Source organism: Polypterus senegalus, chromosome 14, assembly GCF_016835505.1.
Source record: "Polypterus senegalus isolate Bchr_013 chromosome 14, ASM1683550v1, whole genome shotgun sequence".
NCBI lineage: Eukaryota > Metazoa > Chordata > Cladistia > Polypteriformes > Polypteridae > Polypterus > Polypterus senegalus.
In genome coordinates this window covers 144,224,013-144,241,462 of record NC_053167.1, presented here as the reverse complement: position 1 = coordinate 144,241,462, position 17,450 = coordinate 144,224,013, and the positions used below count along the sequence as shown (strand labels likewise).

The 17,450-nt window shown below is 43.8% G+C and overlaps 1 protein-coding gene across 1 annotated transcript; it reads left to right on the top strand.

Annotated features, from left to right (window-relative positions):
• The first annotated feature begins 1,753 nt into the window (after positions 1 to 1,753).
• LOC120514967 (interferon-induced protein 44-like) lies at positions 1,754 to 11,107 on the top strand. Its single transcript, XM_039735627.1, has 4 exons — positions 1,754 to 2,169; positions 3,322 to 3,493; positions 4,434 to 4,534; positions 10,425 to 11,107. The coding sequence occupies exons 1-4, from the start codon at positions 1,921 to 1,923 to the stop codon at positions 10,650 to 10,652; spliced, it is 750 nt and encodes a 249-aa protein (XP_039591561.1). The 5' UTR covers positions 1,754 to 1,920; the 3' UTR covers positions 10,653 to 11,107.
• The last annotated feature ends 6,343 nt before the right edge of the window (positions 11,108 to 17,450 follow it).

Genomic DNA, 17,450 nt, shown 5'->3' with positions numbered 1-17,450 from the left:
GGTCCTCTGATGCCAGTTCTACTTGCCAATACCCACTGCGCAAGTCCAAGGTGCTGAACCAACAGGATCCAGCCACATAATCCAATGCATCATCGATGCGTGGCAGTGGGTATGAGTCTTTGCGAGTGACTGCATTTAATCTACGAAAGTCCACACAAGGGCGCCAACCCCCCGTTTTCTTCCGCACCATGACCATGGGTGCGGCCCAGGGACTGTCCGAAGGCTCAATAATGTCGTTAGCTACCATCTCGCAAATCAATTCTTCGGCAGCTTGGCGTTTCGCAAGAGGCAATCGGTGGGGGCGCAAACGAATGGGAGCGGCGTGGCCAGTGTCAATGTGGTGTTTTACTAAAGAGGTTCTGGTGCAGTCCTCCTCTCGAGCCGCAAAAATGTCCACAAAGTCTTTCAATAGGTGCTGAAGTTGCTGTGGCGTGCTCAGATGTTCACCACTTCGACGGCCCAATTCCTCTACAGCGCAACTGTCTCAGCTGATGAGGGGTCGTGTGATGAAAGCAATTTGGAAATATTTGTCTGAGCTGCAATGCTCTCCTGGGGGTTCTCTTGAATCCCTGCAACTTCCAAACAATGGTTGGGAGCTGGTGAGCAGTGGTGTCCAGGTGAATCCACGCTGGCAGTCCTTCCAGGACGGTTCCAGCCCGACCGGAGCGGCACAGTCTCATTACCAAGGCAAAGGACGGCCCTTGACACATCAACACGTGCTCCCCACTGGGCCAACAAGTCCAACCCAATAATGCACTTGTCTTTAATGTCCGCAAGCCAGAATTCGTGGCTGGTCTGGCTCGTCCCTACCACCACAGATACCAGTTTCTTTCCGGGCATTACTGTCCGTTCACCCGTAACAGTGCGCAGTTCGCTATTGGTGGGGGTCCAGTCCTTTGGAAGAGGACCAGCGGTTTCGGGCAACACTCCTTTTTGTAGCAAACAAATAGTGGACCCCGTGTCCACTAAAGCACTGCATGGCCGCCCGTCAATAGTCTAGGTACAGTCCAGTGGAAAACCCACAGCGCCCCACTTTAGGGCAGTCATTGTGGAGGGGTGCTGAAAAACGGAGCGAGGGTCCCCTCACGGCCTCACCCCGAGGTCGTTTCCCGGCGGTGATGTTGTACGAGGCAAAGGACTTGGAGCAGGGCAGTCCCTGGCAAAGTGCCCTGGTTCTCCGCATCGGAAACAGCGGTCTACTCGTTGGACCGGCCGACTGGTAACTTGGGGTATCGCTATGTAGCTGAAGGTTCATTCTGGCCGTGCCTAGAAGATCGTAACACTGTCCGGGGAATACTGGCACCATCAGGCCAGTTTGCCTCTTTCTCCGCACAGTTCCGCTGATCAGGCGCTCTAACGTAACGCTGTTCTCTAAGATGGCACGCTCTAATTCTTCAAGATTCTGTTCCATGACGGCATCTTCTAAACAGCCTGGGATCCCACTTCTGACACCAATGTAGCGACCCGTGGTTGAGTCTTAAAGTTTTCAGAGCCAAACTCAGCCATGCACTTCTCCAAAGCTGTCGGCTAGCGGACAGCCAGCGTTATGCACGCAGCTATACCCAGCTCTTTAAGTAGCGAGCACTCGTGTCCCATACACCGCACGACTCTGAGTGTCTCGGCAATAATTGCTTAGATGAAATCTTAGCAATACACAGCTCTGTCCTGTTGTATCTCTTTATTAGAGCAGATAGTCAGAAAACAAAGCTCTATCTCATTGCAAAGCCATTGCCAAGGTCATTAACGAAGCCATCTTTCTCATTGATGGTAACTATTTACAATTTAATAACCCCGGACGGCAACAACCCAAACCCACCCCACCAGTTGAACACAAGCACATACAACAAATTACAACAGGAAAAACAATTTGATTGCCTTGCTAATTTAACACAACAGTAAACTTTACATAAATTACCCACAATGCATCATGCCACCAGCGCTGGCTGCCGGGTCACTACAATATGTTTGAGAATGTGCTTTAGGAATAAATTTCATTGTTGTTCTCACACGCAGTACCGAACATATCCAGTTCAAGATGGAAAAGGAGGAAAGAAACTGCCATTCATCCTGTGTGACACTATGGGCATGGAAAGTACAGGCGATGAGAATGGGATCCATATAGATGACATCATCAGTGTCATTAAAGGACATGTCCCAGACACATATGAGGTGAGACTCACCTGTCATTTTACTGATGTCAGTGTAAACACATGAGATAAAACTTATTGATTCTAAAGCATTAATTGGTAAAATAAATCATCATGCCAAGGTGTTCTGCTTAAAGTGTAGTTGGTCACCACAGGCCGGTATCACAGATGATCTGTCTGTACAGCTCTTTAACATTTTCACAGCACATACAGTATTCAGCATGGTGTTGGCAGTGGGTGGGTGAGGAAGATAATGAGATTGAATGAAGACATAATGGCATCTGGACTGAGAAAGCATTAAAATGGAGCTTTACAGTGCTGCTCAAGCCCCCACTGTCCACTTCTTCTCCCTTTTTTCTTAAAATTCCATTTAGTACTATGACCACAAGCAGGAATAGAAATGACCCATTCTAAAATATGTAGGCACCTGTCTCATGATGGCAGGATCAAAATGAGGCATCTTCAAAGGGGACGTTAATCACTATTCTTGTGACCCCACATGTAAGCTGCATATTTTTCAGCTTACTGTCCACTCCAACCTGTGGGTAGAAATAATATGGGAGCAGTGGTATGAAACACCTCGATGATGCTGGCTGTGTTAAAAAAATATTTGTGTTACATGCAGCCCACAATGACCTTGATTTTCTCAACCCCCTTTAATGTTCATCTCATATATAGATTGCATCTGTATAGAATTTAGCCAGATTGCATTTACACCAACCATTAAAATGTCTCTTCAGCACAATGTAGAACCACTACTAAGCTGTAGTTGGACTAGAAAAAGTAAAGACCCAACAGAAAAAAATGTGAAAATAATGTGACACACCACACTGCCAGAAAGAACTTTAGTGTTTTAGCATAATGACAAAGATGTCACAATATCTTGAAGATAGATATTTGTGAAAGGCACTATATAATAGATATGACTTCATTCACTTTACATCTGTATAGTGCCTCACTGGGATTGCCAAGTTAGACATTTTCTGTCCTTTTTTTGTAAATTTCTTTTTTTTCTTTTCAGTCTGGCACTTATGGATGATAACTTGTCCCCGGTGTGTGTTGTACTATAAAGAATTGGTAAAAGCAAGCAGGTGGGCTCCCATGAAGAACTATAGATGTGTGTGAATGAGGGCAATGTGAGTTATCTCTTTTTAAACTGATCATGTCTCTCCAGTTCAATCCCAAGGCACCAATAAACAGGAATGACAAGCGCTACCGAGTGGAGCCCCGCCTGGCTGATAAGGTGCACTGCGTCGTCTACGTAGTTGAAGCAGACAAAATCTGCCTTATGGATCAAAATCTGTTGAAGAAGTTTAAGTTATTCAGAACTGAAGTGAACAACATGGGTAAGTAATTGCAGCCTGGCAGAGGATGATGGAACATTAATAAGATATTTTGTGTCATCCCTGATGGAGGATCGCAGGAATCATGAGAAAGAGTTGGTCCTTTCATCGGGTTGGCTGGCCCAGCACTGTTTTAGCCGTTGAATGGCCAAATGGGGGAGGCAGCTTGATGGCTGAGGTCTCCAGGACTCTGAACAAATCCAAATCCTATTATGTGATATCATCTACTGTTAAATTCTGCTCTATACTTCTAAAATTTTTATTTTTATGCTGTATTGAGGATTTGTTCGGTTCTGTGTATTGTATTGTATTGACCCCCTTTTTCTTTTGACACCCACTGCACGCCCAACCTACCTGGCAAGGGGTCTCTCTTTGAACTGCCTTTCCTGAGGTTTCTTCCATTTTTCCCTACAAGGTTTTCTTTGGGAGTTTTTCTTTGTCTTCTTCGAGAGTCAAGGCTGGGGGGCTGTCAAGAGGCAGGGCCTGTTAAAGCCCATTGCGGCACTCCTTGTGTGATTTTGGGCTATAGAAAAATAAACTGTATTGTATTGTATTGTATTGTATATTTTGACAACTTTTTTATTTTTTCCACATAACCAATGTCTTACTGGTTTGGCATGATGGCTGATGGCATCTGCTTTTATCTGACTTAAAAAAATAACTGGTTATCAATAACCATAATCCTGTGTGAAACGGATATTAGTGTTGACAATGTCAGGTCTGTTGTGAGGTTCTGCAGAACAAACAGTGGCAACTACTGAAGAAATGCCAAAGATGTAATAGTCTTATGAAGCAATAAAGAATAATCTGGTAAAATATAACAATTTATTAGTATTCGATTGAGTTAAGTCTTTCCGAGACCCATCCTTCTGTTAGACAGGAATATAACAAACTTGAGAAAGAATTGGAATTTCTCACAGACTGTTTTTTTCTTATTTTGCAGAGATTCCTCTGCTTGTGTTGGTCACTAAGATAGACGAAGCCTGCCCTGAAGTTAAAAAGGACCTGACTAAAGTGTACAGGAGCCGCTACCTTTATGAGAAGGTGAGTCAAAGGGACTGACCGGGGGGCTGGTAGTCATGAATGTGATGTGATCATAAGAAGTAAAGTAAGAGAACGTGCAAAGTCAGCCTACCAAACAAGAAAGGGGCATCTGATCCTCTAGACATTCTGTCTTTTTGTTAATTTTCTTCTTAGCTACTCATCATGACAACTGATTATCTGAAACTGGTAACGTGTTCATTGGTTATTATCAGCTCTTCTTTGTTATATGATATGATTAAATTAAGGTATTTTAAATGGTAAAGACTCTACAATTATTCAAGTACCCTCCGGGAGCCCAGACCTCATGATAGATAGATAGATAGATAGATAGATAGATAGATAGATAGATAGATAGATAGATAGATAGATAGATAGATAGATAGATAGATAGATAGATAGATACTTTATTAATCCCAAGGGGAAATTCATATACTCCAGCAGCAGCATAATGATAAAAACAATATTAAATTAAAGAGTGATAACAGACGATAACTTTTTATAATGTTAACGTTTACCCCCCTGGGTGGAATTGAAGAGTCGCATAGTGTGGGGTCTCCTCAGTCTGTCAGTGGAGCAGGATGGTGACAGCAGTGATGGTGATTCTCCATGATTGGCAGGAGTCTGCTCAGCGCCCGTCGCTCTGCCACGGATGTCAAACTGCCCAGCTCTGTGCCTACAACAGAGCCTGCCTTCCTCACGAGTTTGTCCCTCTTCTTTGTGCTGCCTCCCCAGCACACCACCACGTAGAAGAAGGCGCTCACCTCAACCGTCTGGTAGAACATCTGCAGCATCTTATTGCAGATGTTGAAGGACGCCAGCCTTCTAATGAAGTATAGTCGGCTCTGTCCTCTCTTGCACAGAGCATCAGTATTGGCAGTCCAGTCCAGTTTGTCATCCAGCTGCACTCCCAGGTATTTATAGGTCTGCACCTTCTGCACAGTCACCTCTGATGATCACGGGGTCCATGAGGGGCCTGGGCCTCCTAAAATCCACCACCAGTTCCTTGGTTTTGCTGGTGTTGAGGTGTAGGTGGTTTGAGTCGCACCATTTAACAAAGTCCTTGATTAGGTTCCTATACTCCTCCTCCTGCCCACTCCTGATGCAGCCCACAATAGCAGTGTCATCAGTGAACTTTTGCACGTGGCAGGACTCTGAGTTGCATTGGAAGTCTGATGTATGTTGGCTGAACAGGACCGGAGAAAGTACAGTCCCCTGCGGCGCTCCTGTGCTGCTGACCACAATGTCAGACCTGCAGTTCCCAAGACGCACATACTGAGGTCTGTCTGTAAGATAGTCCATGATCCATGCCACCAGGTGTGAGTCTACTCCCATCTCTGTCAGCTTGTCCCTAAGGAGCAGAGGTTGGATGGTGTTGAAGGCGCTAGAGAAGTCCAGAAACATAATTCTTACAGCACCACTGCCTCTGTCCAAGTGGGAGAGGGATCGGTGTAGCATGTAGATGATGGCATCCTCCGCTCCCACCTTCTCCTGGTATGCAAACTGCAGAGGGTCAGGCGTGCGGACCTGTGGCCTCAGGTGGTGAAGCAACAGCCGCTCCATGGTCTTCATCAAATGTGACGTCAGAGCGACAGGCCGGGAAGTCGTTCAGCTCACTAGGACATGATATCTTTGGGACTGGGGTGATACAAGATGTTTTCCAAAGCCTTGCGGCTCTCCCCTGTTCCAGGCTCAGGCTGAAGATGTGCTGTAGAGGATTCCCCAGCTCCAGCGTACAGGCCTTCAGCACTTGTTGTGTTACTCCATCTGGACCTGCTGCTTTGCTGGCACGAAGTCTCCTCAGCTCTCTGCTCACCTGCACTGCTGTAATTGTGGATGGGGATGTCTCTGCTATGCTGGTATCAGCAGAAGGATGGGTGGAGGGTGCAGTACTCCGAGGTGAGAGTGGGTTAGGGTGGTCAAACCAGTTAAAGAAGTTCTTCATTTGGTTTGCTCTCTCCACGCTCTCTCGATGGTGGCACCCGCTCGAGGTGCAGCCAGTGATGATCTTCATCCCATCCCACACTTCCTTCATGCTGTTATTCTGCAACTTCTGCTGCAGCTTTCTCCTGTACTGCTCCTTTACCGCCTTGAGCTGGACTCGGAGTTCCTTCTGCGCGCGCTTGAGCTCATGCTGATCACCACCTTTAAAAGCCCTTTTCTTCTGGTTCAGACGGCCTTTGATGTCACTTGTAATCCATGGCTTGTTGTTAGCATAGCAGTGTACTGTTCTTACTGGAGCTACAATGTCCATAGAGAAGTTGATGTAATCAGTTGTGCATTCAACAGCCTCCTCAATGTCCTCACTATGTGTCACCTACAGGATATCCCAGTCTGTAGTTCCAGTCTCTCAGAGCCTGCTCTGCCTCAGGGGACCACTTCCTGAATGAGCGTGTGGTTGTAGGTAGCGCCCTCACTCTTGGTTTGTAGTGAGGCTGAAGAAGAACCAGATTATGATCTGCTTTCCCAAGCGCTGGCAGCGGGATGGCACTGTATGCATCTTTAATGTTTGCATATAGTAGGTCAATAGTCCTGTTTCCCCGAGTGTTACAATCCACATACTGGGAGAAGGCAGGCAATGTTTTGTCCAGTGTCACATGGTTGAAGTCTCCAGCAATTAGCACAAGCTCCTCAGGGTGCTGCATTTGTAAATCGCTGTCTCCACGTCCGCCCGAGGAGGGATGTAAACATTAACAATGACGTGTCCAAACTCTTTGGGCAAGTAATAGGGACGCAAATTCACGGCCAACAGTTCGATGTCTCTGCAGCATGTGGAGATTTTAACATTTACATGTCCAGAGTTGCACCACCTTGTATTGACATAGAGAGCGAGTCCTCCTCCTTTCTTCTTCCCGCAGGTACTTGCGTCTCTGTCCGCTCTAACTGTGCTAAACCCGGGTAGCTCCACATTAGCATCTGGGATGGCAGTTGTTAGCCACGTTTCACTAAAACACAGCAAGCTGCATTCTCCGTAGGTCCTGACATTTTTCACCACCACAGCCAGTTCGTCTATCTTATTTGCTAGTGAGTTCACATTTCCCAGGATCACAGAAGGCACCAAAGGCTTGTAACACCACTTTCTCGCTAGTCACTTAGCTTTTTGCTTAGCACCGGCTCTGCTGCCACGATATCACCTTCTTACCTTGACAGGTAAATAGGAAACCACACTGGCACAGGCCGTCGTTCTCAATGCTTGAAGTTGATTACCTCAATAGATGAGTCTCGGTGGGTAAAAATCCATGTTATTGTAGTAAAATAAAAAGTGTCCAGGGAAGGAGTCCACATAAAAGAAAGTGGTAGGAGTGATCAGTAAAATAGAGAAAAAAGTAGAAAGATAAAGTCGTACATGGAGCTGCTAGAAAGGCAGCCACTCATGGCGGCGCCTGAGTCATTCGAATAACAGACCATCTGTTGTGTCTAACACCATGTGACTATCATATGGCAATTCTTTAGTGTCAACAGTGCAGAGGCAATGAGGCAGTTTGAAGAGGACATAGTTTAGACCAGGCATGTCAAACATGCGGCCCTGGGCCATGTGCGGCCCGCGTGACAGATCCTTGTTAGCACTGAACTTGTACAAAATGATTACTGTCATTTGTGATTGAATCATTCTGCATCTTCGGCGTTACTTATTGACTTTTATTACTTCTTTACGGTACCAGAAACGTCATCTGCTAGTATAGCCATGTTAATGAGCCGCAACGTCACAACTGAAGTGCTAGGCTGCAGCAGGGGCAGCTTTAGGCATGTGCAAACTGGGCACCTGCACAGGGCCGCCAAATCCCAGGGGCCACCACGCCAATATATATTGAATATAGAACAGAAAGAGAAAATAACAACACAGTTGACTGCAATGTGGCCGAAAAACATTGTGTTTCTTGTTAATTAGTACGCTGTATTTAATAATGTCGCTCGAGTCGGAGCAGTAAGCTATATGTAGTATTATAACGTTCTGCCGTAATGAGAATATCATGGGCTGCCACTTGGTTTTCAAGTTATGGACACGCGCATATAGAAGCATGCCATGAGCACTATACAGTGTCCGCAACGGACGTGGCCATCCGCCGTGCATAAGATACCATATTGACATTGGCGGGCGAAGGGGCCACTGATTCTTTCTCTGCCCAGGGTCGCCACAAGCCTAGAGCTGCCCCTGCTAGGTTTCACTACTGGCTGGGCTGCTGAGACTGGCCACTGGGCAGAACTGACCATCACGAGTAGTAATAGCTCGCATATTTGCACATTTTTTTGCTCTAGTTTTATGTAATTTTGTGCTAGTATTGTAACGAACAGTTAGTGCAGACTATAGCTGAAGATCTGAAGTGGACGCGAGAAGTTGGTGAGTTGTTCATTAACATATTTTTGTGATTTTGAGTTTGTAAAATTAGTGTGGGTCAGGTGGCTTTGTGCATATCGGCTTATTTTACAATATAAACTTTGAAGTAAACTTAGTAAAGTCAAATTAGATTTTTGGAGGATTTGTTTTCCAACATGTATTACTTGAACAATGAATTCAGTGAGCGTTTTCACGATTTCAGTTCACACGAACAGGACTTTGTGCTGTTTATGTCACCATACTCTTACAACGTTGAGAATGCGCCTGAGAATATCCAAATGGAGTTGATTGAACTGCAGTCAGATTCTATTCTGATGGCAAAATACAACGAAGTTGGTGTGCCAGGCTTGTATGCTTACCTGCCACCCTCGTATGTGCAGATCCGTAAGTTGGCATCGAGAGTACTGTCTATGTTCAGAAGCACTTAACTTTATGACAATTGTTTTCGTTAATGAAAGCTACCAAAACCCCACATCGCTCAAGACTTACTGTCGAGCACCTCTCATCCCTCATAAAAGTTGCAGCTGCACAAGATTTCAAGCCTGATATTGACAAACTGGTTACTAACAAGAGATGCCAAAAGAAATAAATCTCACACTGTAAGACTCCTATATAAGCAATGAATATAATATAATAATATACTGTAATATAATAATATAAGGACCGAGCTAAGAGGCTAAGACTCTAATTGTACGCTGTTGTACGGAGAGTGTATGGAAATAAATTGCCTTTATTTAAACTTTAAGTTTTCAGTATTGGAAAGAAAGCTACAGTAACTTTGTATAATAGTATAATAGTATTTGTTACAGTGCGGCCCGCTGACGCACGTATGGTGGTTGAAGTGGCCCACCAATGGTAGTGAGTTTGACATGCCTGCTTTAGACCATTCAGAGACAAAGGAGAGTTGGTGCTGAAGATTTGTTTGGCCCACCTGTTTCTGTGTCAGTCAAAAAGGGGCTCATATAACGGGTTCAACCACAGCCTTGCCGTACCATATGCATGTGTTTTTCTTTCAATCTCCAAATGTGTCCCTTACTCAGTGGTAAGTGACAAACAAAAATTGAAGATGGGCTCCCTGTCTGCTCCTGAATTAGATTTGTCCAGATCATCCTGAATTAGTGTCATTGTCACAGGGATCATCAAGTCTCTCACCAGCTGTGCCTGTCTTCTGTATCTCAACAGTGCATGAAAGCAGTTATGGCCCTAAAACCATACACGTTTGTGGTCCTTTTGTACTCACTTTTTTCATTTCAGACCAATTCTCTTCTTTCCAGTCAAAACAGGCATCCAGGTTGATCAAATTATCAAATTTGATAACTTACAAGGCAAAGTTTGGTTTTGTTCATTCAGTATTTACACATTGTGTCTCCATGACTAAGTCACTTAACCAACTGGTGCTGTTGAAATGTTAGTGGTGAGATCATTGTAAAAGTTTGCACACATCCATCTTAGTTAGGTAAGTTTTAAACACTTAAATGAAAATAATCCAACCAGAAAACTAAGCCAGGTCTCACTTGAATTTTCTCTAGTTCACTCTTTTTTCTGTTTTGCTTCCAGGTGATTGAAGTTGAACATATGCTGGGAGCTCCCATCTCCTCCATCTCCCCGATTAAGAACTACTCAACAGAGACGGAGCTCAACCTTCATATGGACGTTTTGATCCTGAAGGCCCTGCAGCAGATGCTAAGAGCTGCTGATGCCTACTTAGATAATATGAATCAACAAGACCCTCATTCAGTGAAGCAGTTCCTGAGGTTTTTATTTTGCCGTTGTTCAAAAACTTAATTCCATTAAAAAATAATAAAAAAAAATTTACAACTTCTTAAACCATTACAGGGTTGGTTAATAGGAACTCCAGTCCACATGCATACTGGTTTACACCAATTAATCCAAGGATGTAGGATGATCTGGAGAAAATCCACAGAGACTTGGAGAAGTTATGTAAAGTCCACCCAGGTCTTTACAGTCAAGAGGGAGAAACACTAATCAATACACTAAAGTGCCAGCCGTTTCGATCAAGTGAAGTTGTAATGTAGAGATGTAGAGAATTATTTGATGTTAGTTTTCTAAATATTTGACACGTTTATTGCCTTACTTTGTTATCTTTTCCATTTCACATTGTTTAACATAGACATGTGGTATTATGCTTATCTTGTGATCTTCGAATTAACTACTAAAGCATCTTGTATTAGCGCTCATTGTGGAACATACTGTTTTAAATAAATGTTGCCTTAAACTGATATTTCTATAGTCTGCATGTTTTTCCAGTTTCTGAATGGCTTTATTCACAGTTTTCTTATGCTTCACAATGATTTTCAGTTTGTGTTAGTTAACTACCGACTCTAAACTGGCTCACTGTGATTGAGTGGACCCAGTGGAGGACTGGCATCCTGTCCAGGGTTCATTCCATGAAAGACTCCACTCCCTCTCTAATAAGTTGGTTATGAAACACCTGGCTGGAATGTGAATTTCATTTGTCAAACTCAGTCTTGGTGCCCCCTGGTGGCTATTAACTTTCATTTCTTCTAGATGAACCATTTTCCTAACTTTGAACCTCACATAATTAAGTTTTTTTTTCTTCTCATTTCTGCTTTTAATATCCATCCATCCATCCATTTTCTAACCCGCTGAATCCGAATAGTGTCATGGGGGCTGCTGGAGCCAATCCCAGCCAACACAGGGCACAAGGCAGGAAACAATCCCGGGCAGGGTGCCAACCCACCGCAGGACACACACAAACACACCCACACACCAAGCACACACTAGGGCCAATTTAGAATCGCCAATCCACCTAACCTGCATGTCTTTGGATTGTGGGAGGAAACCGGAGTGCCCGGAGGAAACCCACGCAGACACGGGGAGAACATGCAAACTCCACGCAGGGAGGACCCGGGAAGCGAACCCGGGTCTCCTAACTGCGAGGCAGCAGCCCTACCACTGCGCCACCGTGCCGCCCTGCTTTTAATATATATATATTTATTTTAGTAAATATCTGTGAATTTTGCTCACAAAAAATGTATATTCTTGAACTTATCTATGTATATAAAATGCTAACAGTTGTGCTCACTATTACTGGACATAGAACTGGGGCTTGATCTTGGTATTAATTGAAAGCTTATGGCATGATACACACTGATGTAGCACAACATGAGGCTGGCAGGGATAAAGTCATTCAGAAGCTTGGCACACCCAAATGTTTCTATGTGACCTGTGTAGGTCCAATTGGGATTCTACAGGACTTTCCATCGATCGTCAATGGATCAAAATACTTTAATCTCTAAACTTATGAATTAAAAGACAACTTATGGAACTGTTTCCAGGCCTCTCCACTTTGCCACTGGTTGCTAGTGGCACCCTTCATGAAGTTATCAGGGTTTGCATCTTTCCTGCATAAGGACATGGCAGTTGAAAAGGGAGAGCAGTGACATCTAATGAACATGAGGCAAATTGCAGAGGATGTTACATAATAGGGAGAGAAGAATGACAACCCCAGACTCCGCTGTGTGCAACCTGCTGATACTCGTGAAAATGGCTAGCAGCAACTTCTATGGAGTTATCGGGCTTCACATCTTTCTTATAGCAAATGGGATACAGAATGCAAGGATGCGCTGAGGTATTCAAAGCTATGGGATTCTTATGCTAGCAGAAAAGACTGATACACACAATTATGGCATGAAGAAGAACAACACCCACACCTACACATCTATGAAGTTATTGAGTTACGTTTGGGATACAAAATGCAGGTGTGACAAACACAGAGAACTGCCTGTGTAAACTGCTTGGGTCTGTACAGCAGACTGGTTGTTTTCATCACAACCTAAAGTCAGACACTTTGATGGAACATCACAGTCATTCACACCGAAAAGCTTATGATGCAATATACACTGATGTAACACACATGTGGCAGGCTGGGGCAAAGCCATTCAGAAGCCAGGCCCACCCAAATGCTTCCATGTGAATAGCCATGAAAAGTAACAACATCTTCCAGGTCTTCTCAGCATCAACACAAATGCAGGAGCCATTTCATTGACAATGAATGACAAATGATGAGACAGCAACCAAAGCAAGAGGTCAGTCCGAACACAGAGCCATTGAACCACTCACTAACACTGCTGACCATCACCTTGCCTGCCTGCCTCCACGGTACAGAAGGCATGGCATGAATTTAAAGAGCACCCTCCAGAAGAAATCCCTGATAGCAAGCAGGAAAATAAGTCACCACCTTTACTCAAGGACCAGAGGTCCAAGTGTTTTGTAACCTTTTATTAATGCACAATGTTGTTAATGAGCACATTAAAAATGAATAGCATTAAATTAGTGCCTGATATTCAGGACACACTGTCATCGTCACTATTGTGGCTGAGTTTTAATCGCCATTTAAAGGAAAACTATTGACAAGCCATTAAGCATGATAGGATCAAAAATAGACGGAAAAGTACTTTAAAAAGCTGTTGAATGAAGTAAATCCAAGAGTTGTATTTGGTGATGGAGTCCTAAATGAAGAGCGAATACCACAAATAAGGAGGGAAGAAGTAAAGTAGGCACTGAAGGGAATGAAAAACAGAAAGGCAACAGGACTGGATAAAATACCAGCAGAAGTGTGGAAGAGTTTAGGAGATGAGGGAGTAGATTGTGCTGTGGGATCTAATGCAGAAGATCTATGAACAGGAGAGGAGACCAGAGGGGTGGAGGAAGAGTGGGACTATATCCATTTATGAAGAGAAGAGCAATATTCAGGATTGTGGAAATTTTAGATGAATAAAGCTGATGTCACACATAATAATAATTTGGGAAAAGTTTATAGAGACCATCTATGGTCTAGTGACCCATGTCCTACTTACAGAAGAATCGAAGCATTACACACATTCAAATCTGCTCCTCAGAGAGTCACAGTCAGGATGGCTGATGGAACATTCTTTTCAGATGACACTGTAAGAGACCCACCGGGCTGGTTACTTTGAGTAGGATATTTTTGGGTCCATAGTTCTTGAAGCTGATCCTCCAATTAGCTGTGAACCACCCAGTCTCACTGAGATTGCACATGTTGTGGACCAACTGGGGGTGGGGAAGGTTGTAGGGATCTGTGATATCCGGGGTGAACTTCTTCAGGCTGGTGGTAAGGCATTGCAAGCAATCTTTGTTTCCAGTTTGGAGACGGGCATCATCCCAACTGACTGGAAAATGGGACTTGTCATCCCTATCTCGAAAGGGAAGGGTGATCGCTGGAATTGCAGCAACTACAGGGAGATAACATTGATATTGGTGCCTGGTAATGTTCTCACTAGGATTATCCTCAATAGCATCCATGTTCACTTGCTCACCTACCAGCAGCCGGAACAGTCTGGTTTTACGCCTAAGAAGTCTACCATCAACCTAATCCTGGCACTGAGGGTTCTCATGGAGTGCAAACGCGAATATCGGGCAGAGTTTCTTTGCAGCCTTTGTTGACTTTTGTAAAGTGTTTGACTCAGTTATCGAGCTGCTCTGTGGCACATCCTGAGACTTCATGGGATCCCCTCATAGTTGCTGGATATCATGGCTGCCCTGTACACTGGTACTGTAAGTGCTGTGCAGAGTGGAGGCTGTGGTCTATTCTGCTCCTACTCTGTTCAATGCTTGTATGGACTGGGTGTTGGGCACGGTTGTGGGGTCCAATGGCTGTGGGGGATCTGTTGGTGAAGAAAGATTCACGGATCTTGACTTAGCCGACAATGCTGTGACCTTTGCAGAGTCAATGGAGGCTTTGATCGAGGGTCTCGAGAAACTGAGTGAGGAGTCTGAGTGTCTGGGCTTGCCAGGGTCCTGATAAAAACCAAGAGCCAGGCCTTTAATGACCTCTTGGGCACGGCCATCAGCAGTGTGTCTGTCTGTGGAGAGAGTATTGACCTTGTCGAGAGGTTTATTTACCTCGGCAGTGACATTCATGTCTCTGGTGACTCTTCCTATGAAGTCAGTAGAAGGATTGGAAGAGCATGGGGGGTCATGAGGTCGCTGGAAAGGGGTGTGTGGTGCTCCCGATATCTACAAAAGGACAAAGGTCCTGGTGCTTTCTGTCTTGCTATATGGTTGCAAATCATAGACGCTATCCAGTGACCTGAGATGAAGACTGGACTCCTTCAGTACTGTGTCTCTTTGGAAAATCCTAGGGTACCACTGGTTTGAATTTGTGTTGAATCAGCGGTTGCTAATGGAGTCTCAAATGAAGCACATTGCCTGCATTGTGGGGGAGCGTCAATTACAGCACTACAGTCATATGGCGTGATTCCCCAAGGGTAACCCAGCTCACAGGATCTTCATTGTTGAGGACCAGAGTGGCTGGACTAGGTCAAGTGATGCCCACGTAACACCTGGCTGCAGCAGATAGAGGGTCATTTCCAGAGGCAGGGACTACATGGAGGTTGCCAAGAAGGATCCTGAACTGTTTTGTTGTGTGGTGGGTGCGGCAACACACTGTACCAGTGCATGCTTCCCAACTTGATCTGTCCTGCTATCAAGAGAAGGGTTAGGGAGGAGACCACCATAAAGGAGAAGCAGTTTTGTTTTATGCCAGGGAGAGGAACAACTGATGCAATCTGTGCATTGAGACAGCTCATAAAGAGGCATTGAGAAAGATAGACCAGAGAGGTAAATGAGAACTGTGCAGGATGTGCATGAGGAAGTAAGAACTTGGGTTAAAAGTATTGTTGGGGTCACAGACAAGATCCGAGTTTTATGAGGTCTGCACCTAGCGATCCTCTTTACTTCCTCACTTATTTGATCTTGTTATGGATGTGTTGACTCAAGGGTTAAAAGACCGATCCCTCTGCTGCGGACTTTGTACTGGTGGCATTTTGTTGTGTAGTATAAGAAAAGAGGAACTATATTAGGCAACCAAACCCCAATATGCAATCCAAAACCCAAATACAATGTCAGATCAAAATAAATAACAAATAAAGTAAAAAAGAAAATCAAAAGAAAAGACTGCTACAACTCAATGAACCACTGGTTGAACCTATTAAAATGGTTTCAAGATAAAAGCAGAAAGGTGACCCAGCAACAATGATGCCATTTGGGGGCTTACCTCCTGGTGCTCCATCCACAAAACTAAAGGAATGGAGGCACATTTCAAAAGACAAAAATTAATTAAAAAAATGAGAGAAAATACACTCAAATTTGAAACAGAATATAATACATAAACTGAGGCAGACACAATTATACTATAGGTGGTATAAGTGAGTCACAAAAACTGTATCTGAAGCTCATAGTTTGAGCTCTATTGGCCCTGAATGACAAGTGACAAAAGTAATCATGCAGGTGGTCCAATATCTTTAATAATATTGCTGGCCTTTCTGAGTCAGTGTGTGTGTGTGTGTGTGTTTGTGTATTGTCATGGATGAACTAGCACCGTGAGAGGGATGGACAGTCTGATGGAATGAAGGAGCACCAATTGAAAGGGCTGTTGTGTTTAGACAGTGTGGTGGAGGGGAATCCTCTTATACACCTGAAGAACCATGATTTACAATTGTGTTTTTGTTTTTGTTTTCTCCATTGTAGAAGTTTGATACTGTATGGTATATACAGTATTTTTGTTCTTAATCTTCTGAGGTAGGTGCAGCACGATATTAACACATGTGAAATTCAGCTTACTGATTGGGTGGCCCTGAGTTTCACATGGCTGCACCTACTTTACAATTTAAACATGGTCACCAACATTAGCATTAATTCAGTGTTACTGCTGTTCTTTAAATAACATGCACACATTCATATTGGTCTGTTTATAACTGGCAAGAGGCACTAAATATTTTTTGTATGAAAATGACTAGGGGATACTTGTGGTCAGAAATGAAGCCAAGATCAATGCTGAAAGCCCACCTGATTATTTTGACAAACCCAAAACGGTAGTCGAAAGTCATAAACAGAACAATAGGTTTGATAACCAAGAAGTCTAAATCAAATAGTCTCCAAGTAAGTCTCAAAGGTAATTATTTATACTTACATTTGGATACCCCAGAAAGTCCCATGATGTGTAGACCATGAAAAATGACTAAAATGCACAAATCACAACACAGGCCTGCACATGGTCAGTTTAGAACTACAATGATCTACCACAGTTATATGGCCAGGTATTTAGGTTTCTGAAGGTGGGAGGCAGCAGTAGGGTGGACAATATAAGCAAAATTATACAGAATTATACCCCTACTTGACAGATAGAGAGAGCATGGGCAAAAGTAGTTAGAACAACGAACAAAAAGAAAAAGAAGGGAAAATGCCCTTTACCGCAATATAAATTCTTATTCTAAAATTGTATTAATTAAATCTTATCATATTTTTAAAAAAGTTCTGAACATATCCTCAGAGTTGGAATTAGATTTTTTTTCCAATTTCAAGTAGTATAGAACATCAGTAACCCACTGATCTATAAAAGGTGGGTTGGAATTCTTCCAGTTAAGCAAGATACATGCTCATAGTGTGGTGTCAGCAATTGCAATAATTTTGTCCTTCTCCATTTTAAACACCTCTTAGGGTGCAACTAACACAGTTCTTAATGGGTTAGGAGTGATTGTGACACCAAGGCTGTCTGATAGGCACGCAAAGATTTTTGTC

What these genes read in the sequence shown, in the direction of transcription:
- LOC120514967 (XM_039735627.1), top strand. Translation starts at nt 1,921, where the DNA reads ATGCATCATGCCACCAGCGCTGGCTGCCGGGTCACTACAATATGTTTG. An exon ending in ATGTCCCAGACACATATGAG is followed by an intron (nt 2,170 to 3,321) that starts GTGAGACTCACC and finishes ATGTCTCTCCAG; the next exon opens with TTCAATCCCAAGGCACCAAT. An exon ending in AACTGAAGTGAACAACATGG is followed by an intron (nt 3,494 to 4,433) that starts GTAAGTAATTGC and finishes CTTATTTTGCAG; the next exon opens with AGATTCCTCTGCTTGTGTTG.